This window comes from Sarcophilus harrisii, chromosome 3 (genome assembly GCF_902635505.1).
Source record: "Sarcophilus harrisii chromosome 3, mSarHar1.11, whole genome shotgun sequence".
NCBI classification, from domain to species: domain Eukaryota; kingdom Metazoa; phylum Chordata; class Mammalia; order Dasyuromorphia; family Dasyuridae; genus Sarcophilus; species Sarcophilus harrisii.
Window position 1 is genome coordinate 378,806,424 of NC_045428.1, and position 18,368 is coordinate 378,824,791.

At 31.5% G+C, this 18,368-nt stretch overlaps 1 protein-coding gene across 1 annotated transcript in view; it reads left to right on the forward strand.

The window, feature by feature from the left end:
- Positions 1 to 18,368, forward strand: part of HIBCH (3-hydroxyisobutyryl-CoA hydrolase) — a 91,885-nt gene that overhangs the window by 11,834 nt on the left and 61,683 nt on the right. The window contains exons 3-6 of the mRNA XM_003764047.4: positions 3,047 to 3,187; positions 3,410 to 3,494; positions 16,008 to 16,088; positions 16,810 to 16,862. Of these exons, the coding sequence (XP_003764095.2) occupies positions 3,047 to 3,187; positions 3,410 to 3,494; positions 16,008 to 16,088; positions 16,810 to 16,862 (360 nt within the window). The remainder of the gene's footprint in view (positions 1 to 3,046; positions 3,188 to 3,409; positions 3,495 to 16,007; positions 16,089 to 16,809; positions 16,863 to 18,368) is intronic.

Consider the following 18,368-nt stretch of genomic DNA (forward strand, 5'->3'; position numbering starts at 1 on the left):
CTTAATAAATGTTTGGTGACTTGACTAAGCATCTTGGGATGATCAAGTATAAGATCAGCTTCCTTGGATTTTAGGAAAAGATTAGCCTAATTTATATGGTGGGTGAGGATGGAAGTGGGGAAAGAAATGATTAATCCTGACCTATCACAATATCCTAACTATTTTTAGGTTGCTTTTGTTTTCTCTTTTCTTTTTTTCTCATTTTGTCTCATCTTTTCTTATCTATTTTCTTCCTTCTCTCTCTTTTTTCTTTTCTCTTTCTTTTGAGAATAGCATCCAGAACACAGAGTCAGGAAGACCTGACATCAGAATCCATCTCTGACACTTAATGCCTTTGTGACCATTGGAAAGTCATTTAATTTGCCTGAACCTCAGTATTATCATCTGGAAAAAGAAGATAATAAAAGTTAGAATAATTAACTCAGATTGTTTGGTCAAGTGTTTTATTGTACATGTAAAGTACTTTGTGATATTTAAAGAGATAAATTCCAATTGTTATTTTTTTCCTTTCAGATTATAGTTCAGAGTTCCACAGAGGAATTTTCAATTGAGAACCTAAAAACAGATATGAGATAAATTCTTATTTTTCTTTCTCTCTGTATCATTGTCAATTGGCTTTGTCAGTTGACTTTGGGTTAGCAAGTTATGGTTTTAATTGTTATTCTGTTGTTGTCTAGATATGTATTAATTAACAACTTAGTTATCCAATGACAAGTGAATAGAAATGCTGCCTGCATTGCTTTACCCCCTCCCTATTAGTGATTCAACACCAGGAAAATGTCTAGTCCATACTATGAAGTGGTAAAGTGTCTGCTACTGTTCTAGAAATCTTTTTCAGAGTCTTGATGACACATAGAAGCTAAGAGATAAATGGCTATTTTGAGACGAGATTGTATAGTATTGCAGATACTATATACAGTGTTTTCTTTGTTTTTCTCACTTCAGTTTGCATCAATTCATATAGATCTTCCCAAGTTTTCTGAAACCATGCTCCTTATAATTTCTTATATGGTATAATATTATTCCATTACAATTTGTATATCACAACTTGTTCAACCATTTCCCAATTGATAGGCATCCCCTCAACTTCTAATTCTTTGCCACCACAAAAAGAACTGATATAAATATTTTTGTACAGGTAGTAGTTTTTCCTTTTGGGGGATCTTTTTGGGATACAAACCTAGTAGTGCTATTTTTGAGTCAAAAATTTTGCATGTTTGGGCATAGATACATATTACTTTCCATTAGGCAGAAACTCACTAGAGTATATCTTGATTGGAAAATCTAAGAAAAAAATCACAAAAATTGACTTATTTTTTCCAGCCCAAATCAGCTTCAGGTGAGAGAAATGTCTGTAGCCCCCAGGGATAACTATAGCCAGGAATTCTCACATGGAACATTCAGTTTGGAGTCTTAATGAAGACTTGCCCAAGGTTGTGCACCAGAACCAGGAGAAATCAGAGCCTTATAAGGGACTTGACCCAACAAGGAGAAGGAACAGATGTCATCCTCCAGCTCAGTAGCTCACAGCTTAGTGTTGAGGAAAGGACTTGTGCCTAAGAGTAATGGTCCAGTTTAGGAACTGGTCAGCCTTTTGGCTCTGAATCAGTGAGAAGCAAGTATAGAAGCAAAAATAGCTGTGTGCCTTTGAGTCTGGGAGTAGATCTGTATCTCAGGCCTGGAAGCAAAGTAGTCAGGGCAGGAAGCCCAGACTAGGAGTCCACTGTTCTACCACTTCATTCTGAACCTGCAGAAATTTCTGTCTGGCTGTTGATGTTCCCAGTTCCCAGTCAGTGGCAAGCCCACAATTGTATTGCTCAAATCTAACCAAACCTGCTTCAAGAACTTGCACAGACTCGGATCAAGAGGGCAATGCTCAGATTTCACCATGTGTCAGATCATTTTGTGCACACTGAAACCTTTCAAGTCTCTTGCCTAAACTGACACTGAGATCCTGGGATAATACCCAAGAAAACAGTAGCAGTATACAAGAAGCCACAAAATAGGACCAAATGTGACCCAACTATTCTTTCCAGAATTGTGTATCATCTGGTCCTTATGCAAAGTCCAACATCAGCAAGACAGACTGGAAGTTGAGCAAAAAAGGAAAGGAAAAAAAAAAGAATCCCATCATCAAAGTTATGGTGACAGAGACCCAAATCTGTATTAATTTTCTGTATCTTCTTGAATTATTAAATAAAAGACATATTGATCCCTTTAAGCTATTATTAGTTATATTTTCCCTGAATTTTTTTTTTGGGGGGGAAGAGGTAGTTTTTAAGATGAGTGTTTTTTGGCCTTGTGATTTAATCATCTACCTTCCATCTCCTCTTACAGTTCTCTTCATAAAATGGATTTAAACAGCTCTTCAATATTTAAAGTATCTCAGCCACATTTGAAAGAAATTATTAGTCCCTTTTTTAGTTTTATATAATTTTGGCCTTTTGTCTAGGTTTCTTAGTGGCTTTGTTATTCTCTCTGTAGTTCTCATTAGCATTCCAGTATTGAATTTTAAGAGCATATTTCAGTTATGTGCTGTAATTTTTTCCATGTAATATTGGTAATCCTTCAGTTACAAAAAGGCATGTGTTTAGTGTTGAAATTTCCCATGAATCCTATAATAGAGCATAACAAAGTTCTGGATTTATAGTTTCAGACATTGTAATCCTAACAAGTGCTGGTGTGTTTAATGTCATACTCTTGCTGAACAATGAATCAAATTATAAAACTTTAAGGCAGTAAACAATTGCATTAATATTTCCTTATGTATCTGAATCCAAGGAACAAATACTATCCTAATTGCATATAATACAGTAAATCAATGGACTCATTCTATTGAAATTTTAAAAATATTACACCATATATAGCTTATTTTAGAAAAGAAATTTATTTGTAGAATGTAAATATTCAGAAGATTTCAGGAAAGATTTATGAATATACTTAAGTCTATTTATTTATAAGTACCAGAAAAGTTATAAGAAAGAAAATATTATAATATATATCTAAACTAAAAATCAAAGCTAATTTTTTTCTTTTGTCTATAAAGGGAATGTCTAAGCACACAGACTCAGAACCAGAAGTGTTCTTGGAAAGAACAGGTTGTGCAGGAGTAATAACATTAAACAGACCAAAGGTTCTGAACTCATTGAATCTGTCCATGATACGACGGATTTATTCACAGTTAAAGGTTTGTGCCTCTTTTATTTAAAAAAAAGTATTAATTTTAAAAAATTTAAATATATCCCTCCTATAATACCTTTCCTTGTAATAAAGAAAATCAAATAGATTTTGCTTATAAAAATTTTATACTCTGCTCGGAAAATTAAACTTATACACAACAAAAAGAAACTTTAAAGTATTAAATGAATGTTAGTTGCTATTCTTAGCTTCTTCTTTTGTGTTTGAATAGAAGTGGGAACAAGAACCAGAAACTTCTTTGATTATCATAAAAGGAGCTGGAGGAAAGGCTTTCTGTGCTGGAGGTGATATCAAAGGTAAAAAATTTATTCTTTGCTTCAAAATATTTTTCAATGTAACTAAGACATTTTTACATATTAATGAATATGATTATATTTTATAGTTAAGTTTTAATCATATATTTAATATTTAAGCTGAAACACCTTTAAAAGTGTGTGCCTTTTTATTTTAAAGTCTCAGTTTTCTAGTTCAATGTTTTTATGTATTTAGTGCTATGAGAAGATAGGGAAGAGAATAATAGAAGCAGAGCTAATAGAAAAGATATTTTAGATATAATTCTTGACTCTGTGGACCTGACATTTAGGTAGTATTGTTAATTTTTTTTTGTCATTTTTTCAGATGATGGGAAAGAAATACTGTTACGAATATGTTGCTTTTTCTCAATAAATTAGATTTAAAATAATTTGGAAGCCAATTCAAAGTAATTTTGGTTATAATCTTGAATTAATATATGTTTATGTACTTCTGTATATTGAGTATATGTAAATTCCTCTAGTTAAAGTCTACAAAACTGAACTAATATCTTTTTTAAATTTATTATTAATTTTTATGAAAATGAAACTAATTGGTCATTTAAAAGCGTCTGAAATATTATATTATATAATTATAAATATGATTTTAGGATTTGAAAAATTAATAATAGCCAGAGATTCCTAAACTTTTCATGATGTCTTTTCATTTCAGTAATTTTTTCATAGTAACCCTAGGCTAAAAGAAATACCTAAAAATTCTACTTATTAAATAGTCAGAGCCTGATAATTTAATATGTCCAAAGAACTTACTGGCTGTTTGAAAAAATAATATATATAAGTTGAAAGAAAAAAAATGATATTTTTGTTTCACTCTTTAAATAATCACGATTGCTTATGAATGGGACATCATGTGCACCATTGAACATTGAACAAATTCTCAGACTTTCTAATCAGATGTAAGACTGCCTTCCTTATTTTCATAGAGATTTCCATGAGGTACATTTTTTTCCCTTAATGGCAACAGATGGAAATTCAGCTTTGCAGAACCTGAGAAGTTACTGTCATAGCTGAAAGTACAAGTAAACAGCAATGTATATTAAATATTTGAGAATGTCATCAAAAGCAATGTAGCTTGATCTAATGTTGGATCTGTGAACTACCTCACAGTATTAGTTCTTAAGGTATCTGACCAATGTTGAGTATCACTCTATATCCCTTGAAAATTTAAAATAACTTGTGCCACCCTTGGGCACATAGTTTGGGAACCATAGGGTAAAGATTTAATATTTGCTTATTGAAATTGAATCATGTGGTTTCTTTTTTGGTTAAATAAGGTAATATTTGGTATGGACAGGTATAGCTGAACATAAACTTGATCATAGAAAATAGATCACAAATGAAACTTATACATAACTTATACTGGAAAGTGAAATATTTAAAACCATCTATACCTTTTTGATTCAAGATATAATGCCATAAATTATTTTGAAATTACTAAAGTGATTGTACATATATAAGTATGTCCCTCCACTGTCATTAATTCCCATTGTTAAGAAATTTCAGATTTAGTTAACTTTTAAGATATTACAAAAATATGAAAAAAATAATTGCCCCTTACCTTTTATGGTCTTCAGAAAGGCCTATTTATTTATTTATTCATGCATTCATTCACTTATTTTTGTCTATTTATTTATATTATTTTTTGTCACAATTACATATAAAGACAATTTTTAGCATTCATTTAAAAAAAATTGAGTTCCAATGTATGTCCTTCCCTTCCTTACCACTTGTTCCTTAAGACTGGAAGAAATTTGATATAGATTATATGTTGCAAGTATATAAAACATATTTCCATATTTGCTGTGTTATGAAAAAAGAAACAGGCCAAAAGAAAAGGACCTCAAAAATTAAAGTGAAAGTAGTGTGCTCTAATCCATATTCTGACTCCATTAGTCCATTTTCTAGATGTGGATAGCATTTCCATTAAGTGTGCTTTGGAATTGTCTTGGATCATCGTATTGCTGAGAAGTTCTAAGTTGTTCATAGTTGATCAGCATACAATGTTTCTGATTCTGAGTATGATGTTTTCTGGATTCTGTTCATTTCACTTTCCATTAGTTTGTGTAAGCCCTTCCAGGTTTTTCTGAAATCTACGGGCTCAGCATTTCTTATAGCACCATAGAATTCGCACATAGAATTCCATTACATTCATATACCACAACTTGTTCAGCCATTCCCTGACAGTTTCTCAGTTTCCAATTCTTTACCACCACAAAAAGATCTACTATAAATATATTTTTACAAATAGATCCTTCTCTCTGTTTCTCTGACTCTGTCTCTGTCTGTCTCTCTTTATCTCTGTATCTCTTTCTCTCATTTCTTTGGAATATAGACTTAGTAGCAGCATTGTTGAATCACAGTTTTATAGTCCATTGGGCAATTGCTCTCCAGAGTGGTTGGATCAATTTACAATGCAGTATTATTCCAGTTATCCCAATTTCCCCACATCCTCTTGAACATTTATCATTTTCCTTTTCTGTGATATTAGCTAATCTGATAGATATGAAGTAGTACCTCAGGGTTGTTTTAATTTGGATTTCTCTAATCAGTAGGGATCTAGAAAATTTTATCATATGAATATAGATAGATTTTATCTGAAAACTGCCTAGTAATATCCTTTGACCATTTATCAACTGAGGAATGCCTTGTATTTTTATAAATTTGATTCTGTTTTCTTTATGTTAGAGCAATGAGGCCTTTATCATAAACATTTGTTGTAAAAAATATCTCCCAGCTTTCTGCTTGCCTTCTAATCTTGGTTGCGTTGGTTTTGTTTGTGCAAAATCTTTTAAATTTAATATAATCAAAGTAATCCATTTTACATTTCGTAATGCTCTCTGTTATTTGGTTATACATTCTTTGCTTCTCCATAGATCTGACAGTTAAAAAACTGTTCTTTACTCTCATGGTTTGCTTATGGTATCACTATTAATGTTTAAATTGTGTATCCATTTTGACCTTATTTTGGTATATGGTGTAAGGTGTTGGTCTTAGTTTCTGCCACATTTTCCATTTTTCCCAGAAGTTTTTGTCAAACTTGGGTTTGGGCAGGTATAGCTGAACATAAACTTGATCATAGAAAATAGAATCACAACTGAAACTTGTGGGATCGCTGGATTTATCAAACATTGATTATTATGGTCATTGACTACTGTGTCTTATGTGCCTAATCTCTTCTATGTGGGATCCCTGGGTTTATCAAACATTGATTATTATGGTCATTGACTACTGTGTCTTGTGTGCCTAATCTCTTCTACTGATTCACCACTCTGTTTCTTTGTACCAGATACTTTTATGGTTAACATTTTATAATATAGTTAGATATCTGATATTGCTAGGCCACATTCCTTTGATATTTCCTCCATTAATTCCTTTGATATTCTTGATCTTTTGTTCTTCCAGATGAATTTTGTTGTTGTTCTAACTCTATCAAATAATTTTTGGTAGTTTCATTGATATGGCACTGAATAAGGAAATGATTTTAGGCAGAATTGTCATATTAATTATATTATCTTGGCCTACCCATGAGTACTTGATATTTTTACCATCATTTAAATGTGACTTTATTTGAAAAGTGTTTTATAATAGTGTTTTAATTGTGTTTGTATAGTTCCTGAGTTTGTCTTGGCATGTAGATAACTCAAGTATTTTATATCATCTACAATTATTTTAAATGGAGTTTGTTTCCAAGTTTTCCTGCTGTTGATTTATGTGGATTTATTTTATATCCTGCAACTTTGCTAAAGTTGTTAATTATTTCAAGTAATTTTTATTTGATTCTCTAGGTTTTTATTAGGATGTCATCCTATTATGTTCAAAAAGTTTCTTCATTGCCTATCCAAATTCCTTCAATTTCTTTTTCTTCTCTTATTGCTGTAGCTAACATTCCTAGTACTGTATTGAATAATAGTGGTGATAATGGATGTCCTTGCTTCAGTCTTGGTTTTATTGGGAAGTCCTCTGGCTTATTCCCATTATAAATAATGATAGTTTTAGATGACTATTGGTGGTTTTAGATCGATACTCTTTATTTTAAGGAAAACTTCATATATTTCTTTGCTCTATAATATTTTCAAAAGGAATGGGGGTTGTGTTTTGTCAAAAGTTTTACATTTATTGGTTTTCTGTTTGGTTTTGTTATTGTTATGGTTAAACTTATGGTGATAGTTTTCCTGCATTCCTGGGATAAATCCCATCTGAATCGCAATGTATGATCCTTGTGATATATTGCTATAATCTCTAATATTTTATTTAACATTTTTGTATCAGCATTTGTAAAGAGCAGAACGCTGGAGAAGTATACTTGAAACAAGGTGTTAACTCAGAGGAACTGATAAGACAATGGTTATCTAGTTTAGCATGGTGATTAATAGTTCTCTAGTTCAGTATGATTGATTTAATCTTATATACTCTATTACAAGTACATCATCATAGGTGTCAATCTTGTAGAATAGATGTCAAACTTGTAGAACTATACTAAGTACTAAATACATGTAAACTAGAGAATCATTATATTAATTCCACTGAATTAACACCTTGTTGTAAGATTAAATCAACCACACTGAACTAGAGAACTATTAATCACCATGCTAAACTAGATAACCATTGTCTTATCAGTTCCTCTGAGTTAACACCTTGTTTCAAGTATACTTCTCCAGAGTCTTTTACAAGCATTCATTAGGGAAATTGCTCTATAATTTTCTATAGTTTTGGCTCTTCCTGGTTAGATATCACCACCATATTTATGCCATAAAATGAGTTTGGTAGGACTCATTCTTCACCTCTTCTTTATTGAATTAAATTTTTATTGCATTATTATTTGAAAATGATTCACTTAATATTTCTTTCTTTCTACATTTAATTTTGAAGTTTTTGTACCCTAATATATCATAAGTTTTTGGATAGGTGCCATGTATAACTGAGAAAAAGGAATGTTCTTTTCTGTTCTCAGTTTTTTCCAGAGGTCTGTCATTTCTAACTTTTCAAAATTTTTTTTCCTCCTTAACTTCTTTCTTACTTATTTTGTGGTTGAAATTTTCTGTTTATGAGAGGAGAAAGGTGAGATCTTCCATGAATACAGTTTTGCTCTGTATTTCTGCCTATTACTTATTTAACTTCTCCTTTAAGAATTTGTATGCTCTGTTATTTAGTACCCATATATTTAATATTGTATGCTATAGTATTTAGTACCCATATATTAGTATAGTATAGTACCATAGTATCTATGGTATTTTTTAGCAAGTGTTAGTTTCCTTCCTTGTCTTTTTTACTTAGATCTATTTTTGCTTTTGCTTTGTCTGAATTTTTTTATTGCTACTTCTCCCTTTTATTATTATTATTATTATTATTATTATTACTTCAGTTAAAGCATGATAGATTCTGTCTGCTCTAGTCCTTGCCTTTACTCTGTGTGTCTTTCTCTTTCAGGTGTGGTGTTTCTTGTAAATAATATATATAGGATTTTGGTTTTTAAACCACTTTGCTGTCTATTTTTATTGTATGGGAGAGTTCATCCCGTTCATGTTATAATTACTATGTATTTCTTTTCATCCCATTTTTCTTCCTGTTTATCCTCTCTCCTCTTTCATCCTTTCCCTTTTTTACCAGTGTTTTACTTCTGATCACCACTTCACCCAATCTGCCCTTACTTTTTGCCAGTCCTCTCATCCCTTTTTTTTGGAAATAATTTATGTTTATTTTAAAAATATTTTCAATAGTATTTTATTTTCCATATATATATATATATATTCAACATTAACTTTTTAGCTTTTAAAAAATATATATATATATGCATAGTTTTCAACATTTATCCCTACAAAACCTTGTATTCCAAATTTTTTCTCCCTTCCTTCACCCTACCCCCTCTCTAAGACAGCAAGTAATCCAATGTGTTAAACACGTGCAATTCTTCTATACACTTTTCCACAATTGTCATGTAGAAGAAAAATCAGATCAAAAAAGAAAGAAAATGAAAAAAAAAAAACCCAAAAAGCAAGCAAATAACAACAAAGATGAAAATACTGCGTGATGATCCACATTCAGTCTTCAAGGTTCTCTTTCTGGATGCAGATGGCTCTCTCCATCACAAGTCTATTGAAATTGGCAGAATCACCTCCTTGTGAAAAGAGCCACATCCATCAGAATTGATCATCATATAATTCTGTTGTTGCCAAGTTCAATGATTTCTTGATTCTAGCCACTTAGCATCAGGTCATATAAGTTTCTCCAGACCTTTCTGAAATCATCTTGTTGATCTTTTTTTTTTTTTTTTTTTTTAACAGAACAATAACATTTCATTTTATTCACACACAGTAACTTATCCAGCCATTCCCCAACTGATAAGCATCCACTTAGTTTTCAGTTCCTTGCCACTATAAAAAGGGCTGCTACAAACATTTTTTTGCACATGTGGGTCCTTTTTCCTTTTTTATGATCTCTTTGGGATACAGAACCAGTAAAGACACTGCTAGAACAAAGGGTATGCACAGTTTCACCATTAGTTTTTGTAAGACTTTTTATTCCAAATTTTCTCCCCTCCCTTCCTTACCTCCCTTCTCCCCAAGAACACATATAATCTGATATAGTCCACCCCCCCTTTTTATTTTACCCCTTCCCTTTCTACTTCACTGTAGGGTAAAATAGATTTCTATATCCAACTGATTGTGTGTGATACTTCCTCTTAGAGGTAGTTCTGATGAGAGTAAGATTTAAATGATATCCCATCACTCACCCTGTTACCTTCCCCTCCCCCTCCACTGTAATAGGTCTTTCAAGCCTCTTTATGTGATAATTTACCCCAATCTATCTCTCCCTTTCTTTTGCTTCCAGTATAATATTCTTTCTTACCCCTTGATTTTTCAAGTAATTTATGTTTATTTTTAAAAAAATTCAATAGTATTTCATTTTCCAAATATGTGTGTGTATTGGTTTGTACTCTAACTGTAATGATATTGATACAGGTTTTTTTTTTTTTTTTTCAATTCCAAGTATTATCTTCACATGTAGGGTTGTAAACATTTTAGCCAGAAAGAGTTATTTTGTTCAATGTAAGTTTTCTGAGATTAGAGAAGTTAATGTAGTGCAACATTGCCAGCTAGTGGTGATAGATTCTAATAATAATTGCTTGTAAGCTTTCTGGTTTGGACTTTGCAGGATCCTCCAGTAGAAAAGAATAATTGAATAATTTATATGTTGAAATATTCTCTATATAATACTATATGAAATCTATATTTATTAAACTGGATTTTGTTTTTCCTTTTAATGTTCTTGACATTATTACATCCTACCAGGAGAGGGCTTTGCTAATGATTAGGACAAACAACAGGCCTGTGGAGGAGTAAACTATTCCTGGGACAGAGTAGTAGAATCAGGACCCAAGTACTTCTTTTTTTTTTTTTTTTTTCATTTTACTTAATCATCCAAAATTGCTTATTTCTTCTCCTTTTCTTAGTCAAACTCTTAAGAAGAGGAGAACATTTAGAATAGTTACTTTTTATTTTTATTTTTTAAAATTTTATTTAATAGCCTTTTATTTACAAGTTATATATATGGGTAACTTTATAGCATTGACAATTGCCAAACCTCTTGTTCCAATTTTTCCCCTCTTACCCCCCATCCCCTCCCCCAGATGGCAGGATGATCACTAGATGTTAAATATATTAAAATATAAATTAGATACACAATAAGTATATATAACCAAACCGTTATTTTGCTGTACAAATAGAATCAGACTCTGAAATATTGTACAATTAGCTTGTAAAGGAAATCAAATGCAGGTGGGCAAAAATATAGGGATTGGGAATTCAATGTAATGGTTTTTAGTCATCTCCCAGAGTTCTTTTTCTGGGCATAGCTAGTTCAGTTCATTACTGCTCCATTGGAGATGATTTGGTTGATCTCATTGCTGAGGATGGCCAGGTCCATCAGAACTGGTCATCATCTAGTATTGTTGTTGAAGTATATAATGATCTCTTGGACCTGCTCGTTTCACTCAGCATCAGTTCGTGTAAGTCTCTCCAGGCCTTTCTGAAATCATCCTGTTAGTCATTTCTAACAGAATAATAATATTCCATAATATTCATATACCACAATTTATTCAGCCATTCTCCAACTGATGGGCATCCACTCAGTTTCCAGTTTCTGGCCACTACAAAAAGGGCTGCCACAAACATTCGTGCACATATAGGTCCCTTTCCCTTCTTTATGATCTATTTGGGATATAAGCCCAGTAGTAACACTGCTGGATCAAAGGGTATGCACACTTTGATAACTTTTTGAGCATAGTTCCAAACTGCTCTCCACAATGGTTGGATGTATTCACAGCTCCACCAACAATGTATCAGTGTCCCTGTTTTCCCACATCCCCTCCAACATTCCGCATTATCTTTCCCTGTCATTCTAGCCAATCTGACAGGTGTGTAGTGGTATCTCAGAGTTGTCTTAATTTGCATTTCTCTAATTAATAATGACTTGGAGCATCTTTTCATATGGTTGGAAATAGTTTCAATTTCTTCATCTGAGAATTGTCTGTTCATATCCTTTGACCATTTATCAATTGGAGAATGGCTTGATTTTTTATAAATTAGAGTTAATTCTCTATATATTTTGGCCCAAGTACTTCTAAATTAGGAGGCTAGGCTATCAATAAGTACTAGTTTTCTTTGGGAATTCAAAAATGCAAGAAATTGAACTGAGGCAAGAAACTAGTTGTTGTGATAGCAAGAAATTCAGGGTAAATGAATGAGTAACTGAATCAAATAGAAAATTAAGGCAGTGCCCTCTCTCAAAGAATTCAAACTTAAATGGGGAGAAAATACATATGCATATTTCAGCTTCAAATCAAGAAAACATCTCAAGGTTCTTAATTGTACTTTTGAGAAAGCAGATGGTATTTAGCTGCTTTCCACTGATAAAATCATATCTATTGGCTCAGCAATATATATTGACCTCTTTTCTGGGAGCCTTCATATATAATGTATAGTTCAAAAAACCATCAAATTTCAGAATAAGATTCCTTGTAAAACTTTTTATTATTATATGCAGATTAGTCAGGAAGTTTTTTAGGAGCTCAGAGTCTAGTAGAGAAGACAGCAAGAAACAAATGTATACAATTTCACATACACATATATAAACATACATATATTTGGGTGTGAATATATGTATAATATAAATGGTAAACTGGAAATAATCAACAGAGGGAAGGCAGTAACATTTAGGGGGATCAGGAAAAGCTTTTGGTAAAAGGTGAGATTTTAATTAGGACTCAAGGAAAGCCAGAAAAACAAGGAGTGAAGATGAAGAGGCAGAGAATTACAGGAATGGGGGACAATAGGAGAAAATGCAGAGTTGAGAGGTGGAACATCTTATAGAAAGAACTGCAAGGAGGGCATTGCTAGTAGATTATTTACAACATGGGATGAGAATAATGTGTAAGGAGACTGGAAGATAAGAGGGGGATAGTTATGAAGAGCTTAAAACACTAAACAGAGGTTTTTTTTTGTTTTTTTTTTTTGGAAGTGATGGTGCCATTTGAGTTTATTGAAGTCAGATTTAGGAAGATAAAATTTGACAGTTGAGTGAAGGATGGACTGGAGTGGGGAGAGACTCATGGCAGAGAGACCAGCTAGGAAGTTACTATGGTAGTGCCGACACAAAGGGTCTGGGCTATGTTGGTGGCAGTGCCAGAAGTCACTGCTCTTATTGAGAATTGGGAGATATATTGCAATAGCCCATTGAAGTCACAACTGGTCCCAGCACCGATGAGTGTGATATTTTCCAGTATTCTTTTCTTTAATGTTATTGTGCTTACCATATAAGTAGTCGTCCTGTTCTATTTTGTTAAGACTGTTCATCAGTCTTACCAAGTTTTTCTGAATTCTTACTATAGTTTCTTAAAACACAATGATACTGCTCATATAGGGTAATTTTTTCAGCCTTTCCTTAGTTGACACTTACCCATTTTGCTTCTAGTTCTTTGCTACTACAAAATACAAATAAATACTATGAATAAATTTGTATGTTTTGAATTTTGCCCTATGTTTTTGCCCTTGGATTATGTGCCTCATAATAAGATATTGATATATTTCAAGAACTTCTTCAAAGGAGAATGGATATATATACACACACATATGTGTCTGTGTGTATGTCTACATATATATATATATATATATATATATATAACATTAACATTGTTAATACATATATTTCTTAGAAATTCTGCTTTTTATCATATATGTATCCTAAATATATTCTGTTTTTTATTCTGGGTACATTGTTGTTTTCTTGTACTGTTTTTTAAAAAAAATTTAGAAGAATCCATTTTGTTACTAGTGATGTATTATTTGCTTGATAAAAATTGTTATTTATCTTCATTTGGTAGAAATAAGGAGTAATGGTGTCATCTCAGATTTTGTATGTTAAAAATATTGGATTATTAATCAGTTAGATTTATTTAAAAATAATATGTGGTTAGAGGAATGGATCTCAATTCATTTTTCATCTTACTGTTACTTAGTTTTCTTTAAAATTTTTAAAATTAAAATATGATTCTTTTCTCCAGAAGTTTATAAAGTGTCTTGGGGAAGCATTGTAATGTGATAAAATCAGGAGGACTGAAGTTCATGTCTTGAATGGGCAATGATTCTAGGAGTGTCGTTTAACTTTCTTCAGGTACAGAATGGTTACGATAAAAAATTTCATGTCCTTCACAGGACTTTTGTTGGAAAAGGACTTTGTAAACCCTGGCATATTTTATATATATATATATATATATATATATATATATATATATATATATATATATATATATATATGTCATTATCTTAGTCTTTGGTTTTTTATTCACAAACTATATCCTTTTGATTCTATTTCTGTATCTTCATATTTTAAAATCTGATAAGGAAAATTCCTTTTTTTCCCCCTTAATGTTTTTGACCCACTTATTCTTCCTAATTCATTGAAAAAAAAATCTATGTGTATGAACTTCCCTATTTGTGTTTTGATGTTACATTATGTTTATATATTAATTGGGGAAAGATGATGATGAGGCTCAAACCTTCCTTAGAGTACAAAAATGGCTTGTCTCAAAAGTACTTTTATTCAGGATCAGAATTATTTTTTAATATTAATAAGGAAAGCAGCAGTAAGGCTGATTCAAAAAGGATCAGATGGATAAAATGCTTTTAAATTGATCAAAGAAAGATAAGATGAAAAAAGTAGATGTCAAATTTCATTTTAAAGCTCAGAATGAATCAAGAGTTGGAATATTTTGAAAGAAGATAGGGATAAATTATAGAGGATTAACCAGAGACTGGCATAACCAATATTACTTTTCAAAATGATGAATTTTGTTCTCACAAAACAAATAAAATATAATCAAACAGTTAAAGACAGTGCATAAAACTGATTGTAAATTGTATTTGTGATGATTCATTTTCATTATTTTCTGATAAAAGAATGAAAAACGACATAATAATCCTAAAAGGAAGTACCATTTGTGTCCACTGCATTAAATAATAGTTTTATTGATGTTTTAATGCTTTAATTACCTATTTGTAAGGTGCTTTTTTGGCTTTTGCTTTCTTTACTCTGATTATTTTGTATGTCTTCCCAAAATTCTTTGAATTCTTCTTTCCTTATATACATTAATATTCTTATTATAGTTACATTCCATAACCTAGTTAAGCATTCTGCAATAATTGGGTACATAATGTTTCTATCTTTTTTCTATCATAGATAATGCTGCTAGATGAATATTTTTATATATATACTAGTTCTTATTTCTTGCCTATAGCCTTCTGAGGTTATAAACATAATACCAACAATTACACAGATAATTTTTCCTCATAGTTGAAATTTTGGAATTGTAAAATGTGTTTAGTTTCAGATATCTGTTAGGATTTAAAGAGGGGGTTGGCATGGTCAAAATCATGGATAAAGGTTGCATAGAGATAAGATCATGTAGGAAATAGGTGGTTTTTGGAGAAATAACAAATTTAAAAGAAAAACGACAGAATCTAAATAAGACAGTAGATTCAGGGGTGAAAACTGCATGATAACTGAAAGACCACTAGATAGGAGGCTCAGAGATCTGGGTTTAGGTCTGGCTTTACTACTCATTATGTTGTAACTTTGAGCAAGTGATTTACTCTAACTAGCCCTATATTTCTGGAAGTGGCTTGGTATGGTAGTCAGTAGTATTGAATTTTGTTTAAATCAGGCCTTTTATAACTTACTATCTGTGAACTTAGGAAATTCATTTTCAAAAATGTTCAGTTTTTTCATCTCTGAAATAAAATATGATTAAAGATACCATTTCCAAATTCTATTATCCTTTATATTTTCTTTATAAAATGATGAGGCACAACTAGATGACATCTAAGAGAGTATGTGGATAGCCGTCTTTTAGAATTTTTTTATTTGTGATTATACAAAATCATATATATTTGGTGTCAACTTTCACCTTGTTCTTTTTGAGATTTTATTGTTGTTATTTTCCAGCCATATCAGAAGCAGGGAAGGCAAAACAGAAATTGGCTCAAGACTTCTTTAAAGAAGAATATACTTTGAACTCTGCCATTGGTATGTATATGTACATTGTCATAAAGCAGAATTGAGAAATAAGATGCATATCTAACTTTAAAAATTAAATTATGATGCCATACTTTATAAATCCTAGAATTTTATTTAAAAAAGTAGCTTGTTCACTTGGAAGTATCTGGCTTAATATACTGCACTGAGAATTTTTAATAACTATGTGTTCAATTGGATAGTGGAAAGAACAAGTAAAATCTGAGGTCTCTTTTTATGGTACGTAGAGATAATTTTATATTCCTATAGTGCTTTAAGTTTTATTAAGTACAAGCATCATTATTCTTATTTTGACATAATGAGGAAGTTGTATACATGAATACATAGTTTCACTGACACACATATTCAGGTAAAATGTGTTTTAGAAATCAATTCAAAAAGCATAAATAGAACATTGTTAACCTACAGAAAAAGTGAATGGTAGTCATGATTCTCCAGTCCTTCCTTATAAAGTTTCTATTGTATGTTGATCTTACAGTGATTAGTAGATGTTAACAAAAAGAGTAATAAGTAGTATACTGCTAATTTTTTTTGTGAAATAATATGGATTGATTAATAATATCCATTTTAAAAAATCATTCTTGTTGACTGCTCCTTTAATTTTCTTCATTTATATTGTAAATATTTGTGCTTTGAATTTGTTTCCATGTGTTTTTGCCAAAAATCTGAAGCTTTTAAATATTGAAATTAATTATAACTATATTTCTTATAGGTACTTGTAAGAAGCCTTTTGTTTCACTTATTCATGGAGTTACAATGGGTGGAGTAAGTAAAATGTTTTATTGCATTAATTGAGTCATAGGTTTCTGTTATATACCAAAGCCAATACAAAAGTTCTTTTTTTTCTTTTTTAACTTAATATTTTATTTTTTTCTCAATTACATATAAAATAGTTTTAACATTCTTTTTTTCAAATTTTGAGTTTTCAAATTTATTTTGTTTTTTAATCTCTTTGGGATAAAGACCTAATAGTAATATTGCTTGTTCCAAGTGTATGCATGGTTTTATAGCTCAAGGCTTCTTAAATTCTTTCCTTTTTGCCAAAGAATTTTTTATATTACCCCAGGTATATAGGTATATAAGTTAGGTGTATAAATCAAACACTTAGTGGAAATAAATCATAATTTTACAACCTCCACATTCATTTCTAAGATCCTATATGGAGTCATGAATGACTATTTAAGAAGATAGGCTATAGTCTTTTGGGCATAGTTCCACATTGGTCTCTGGAATGATTCAATCAGTATATAATTTAATCAACAGTGCATTAATGTATTAATTTTCCCACATCTTCCCCAATATTTGTTGTTTTTCTTTTTTTTCTCATATTAGCTAATCAGAAAGATGTGTGGTTGTAGCTCATAGTTGCTTTAATTTGCATTTCTCTTTTTTAAAAAAAAATAATTATAACTTTTTATTGACAGAACCCATGCCTGGGTAATTTTTTACATTATCCCTTATACTCACTTCTGTTCCGACTTTTCCCCTCCCTCCCTCCACCCCCTCCCCCAGATGGCAAGCAGTCCTATACATGTTAAATATGTCACAGTATAGCCTAGATACAATATATGTGTGCAGAACCAAACAGTTCTCTTGTTGCACAGGAAGAATTGGATTCAGAAGGTAAAAATAACCCATGAAGAAAAACAAAAATGCAAACAGTTTACATTCATTTCCCAGTGTTCTTTCTTTGGGTGCAGCTGCTTCTGTCCATCATTGATCAATTGAAAATGAGTTAGATCTTCTCTTTGTCGAAGAAATCCACTTCCATCAGAATACATCCTCATACAGTGTTGTTGTTGAAGTATATAATGGTCTCCTAGTTCTGCTCATTTCACTTAGCATCAGTTCATGTAAGTCTCGCCAATCCTCTCTGCATTCATTCTGCTGGTCATTTCTTACAGAACAATAATGTTCCATAACATTTATATACAATAATTTACCCAACCATTCTCCAGTTGATGGGAATCCATTCATTTTCCAGTTTCTAGCCACTACAAACAGGGCTGCCACAAACATTTTGGCACATACAGGTCCCTTTCCCTTCTTTAGTATTTCTTTGGGATATAAGCCCAGTAGCAGCACTGTTGGATCAAAGGGATTGCACAGTTTGATAACTTTATTTCATCATTATTTTTTCCTGTCATCTTAGCCAATCTGATAGGTATGTAATGCTTCCAGAGCAAAGGGAGCACCATCCCAATGCTCAGGGTTTTTGTGCAGCTGTTTTCAGAGGTAATTCTGGGAACCTGTAAGTTTTTGCTTCTTCTA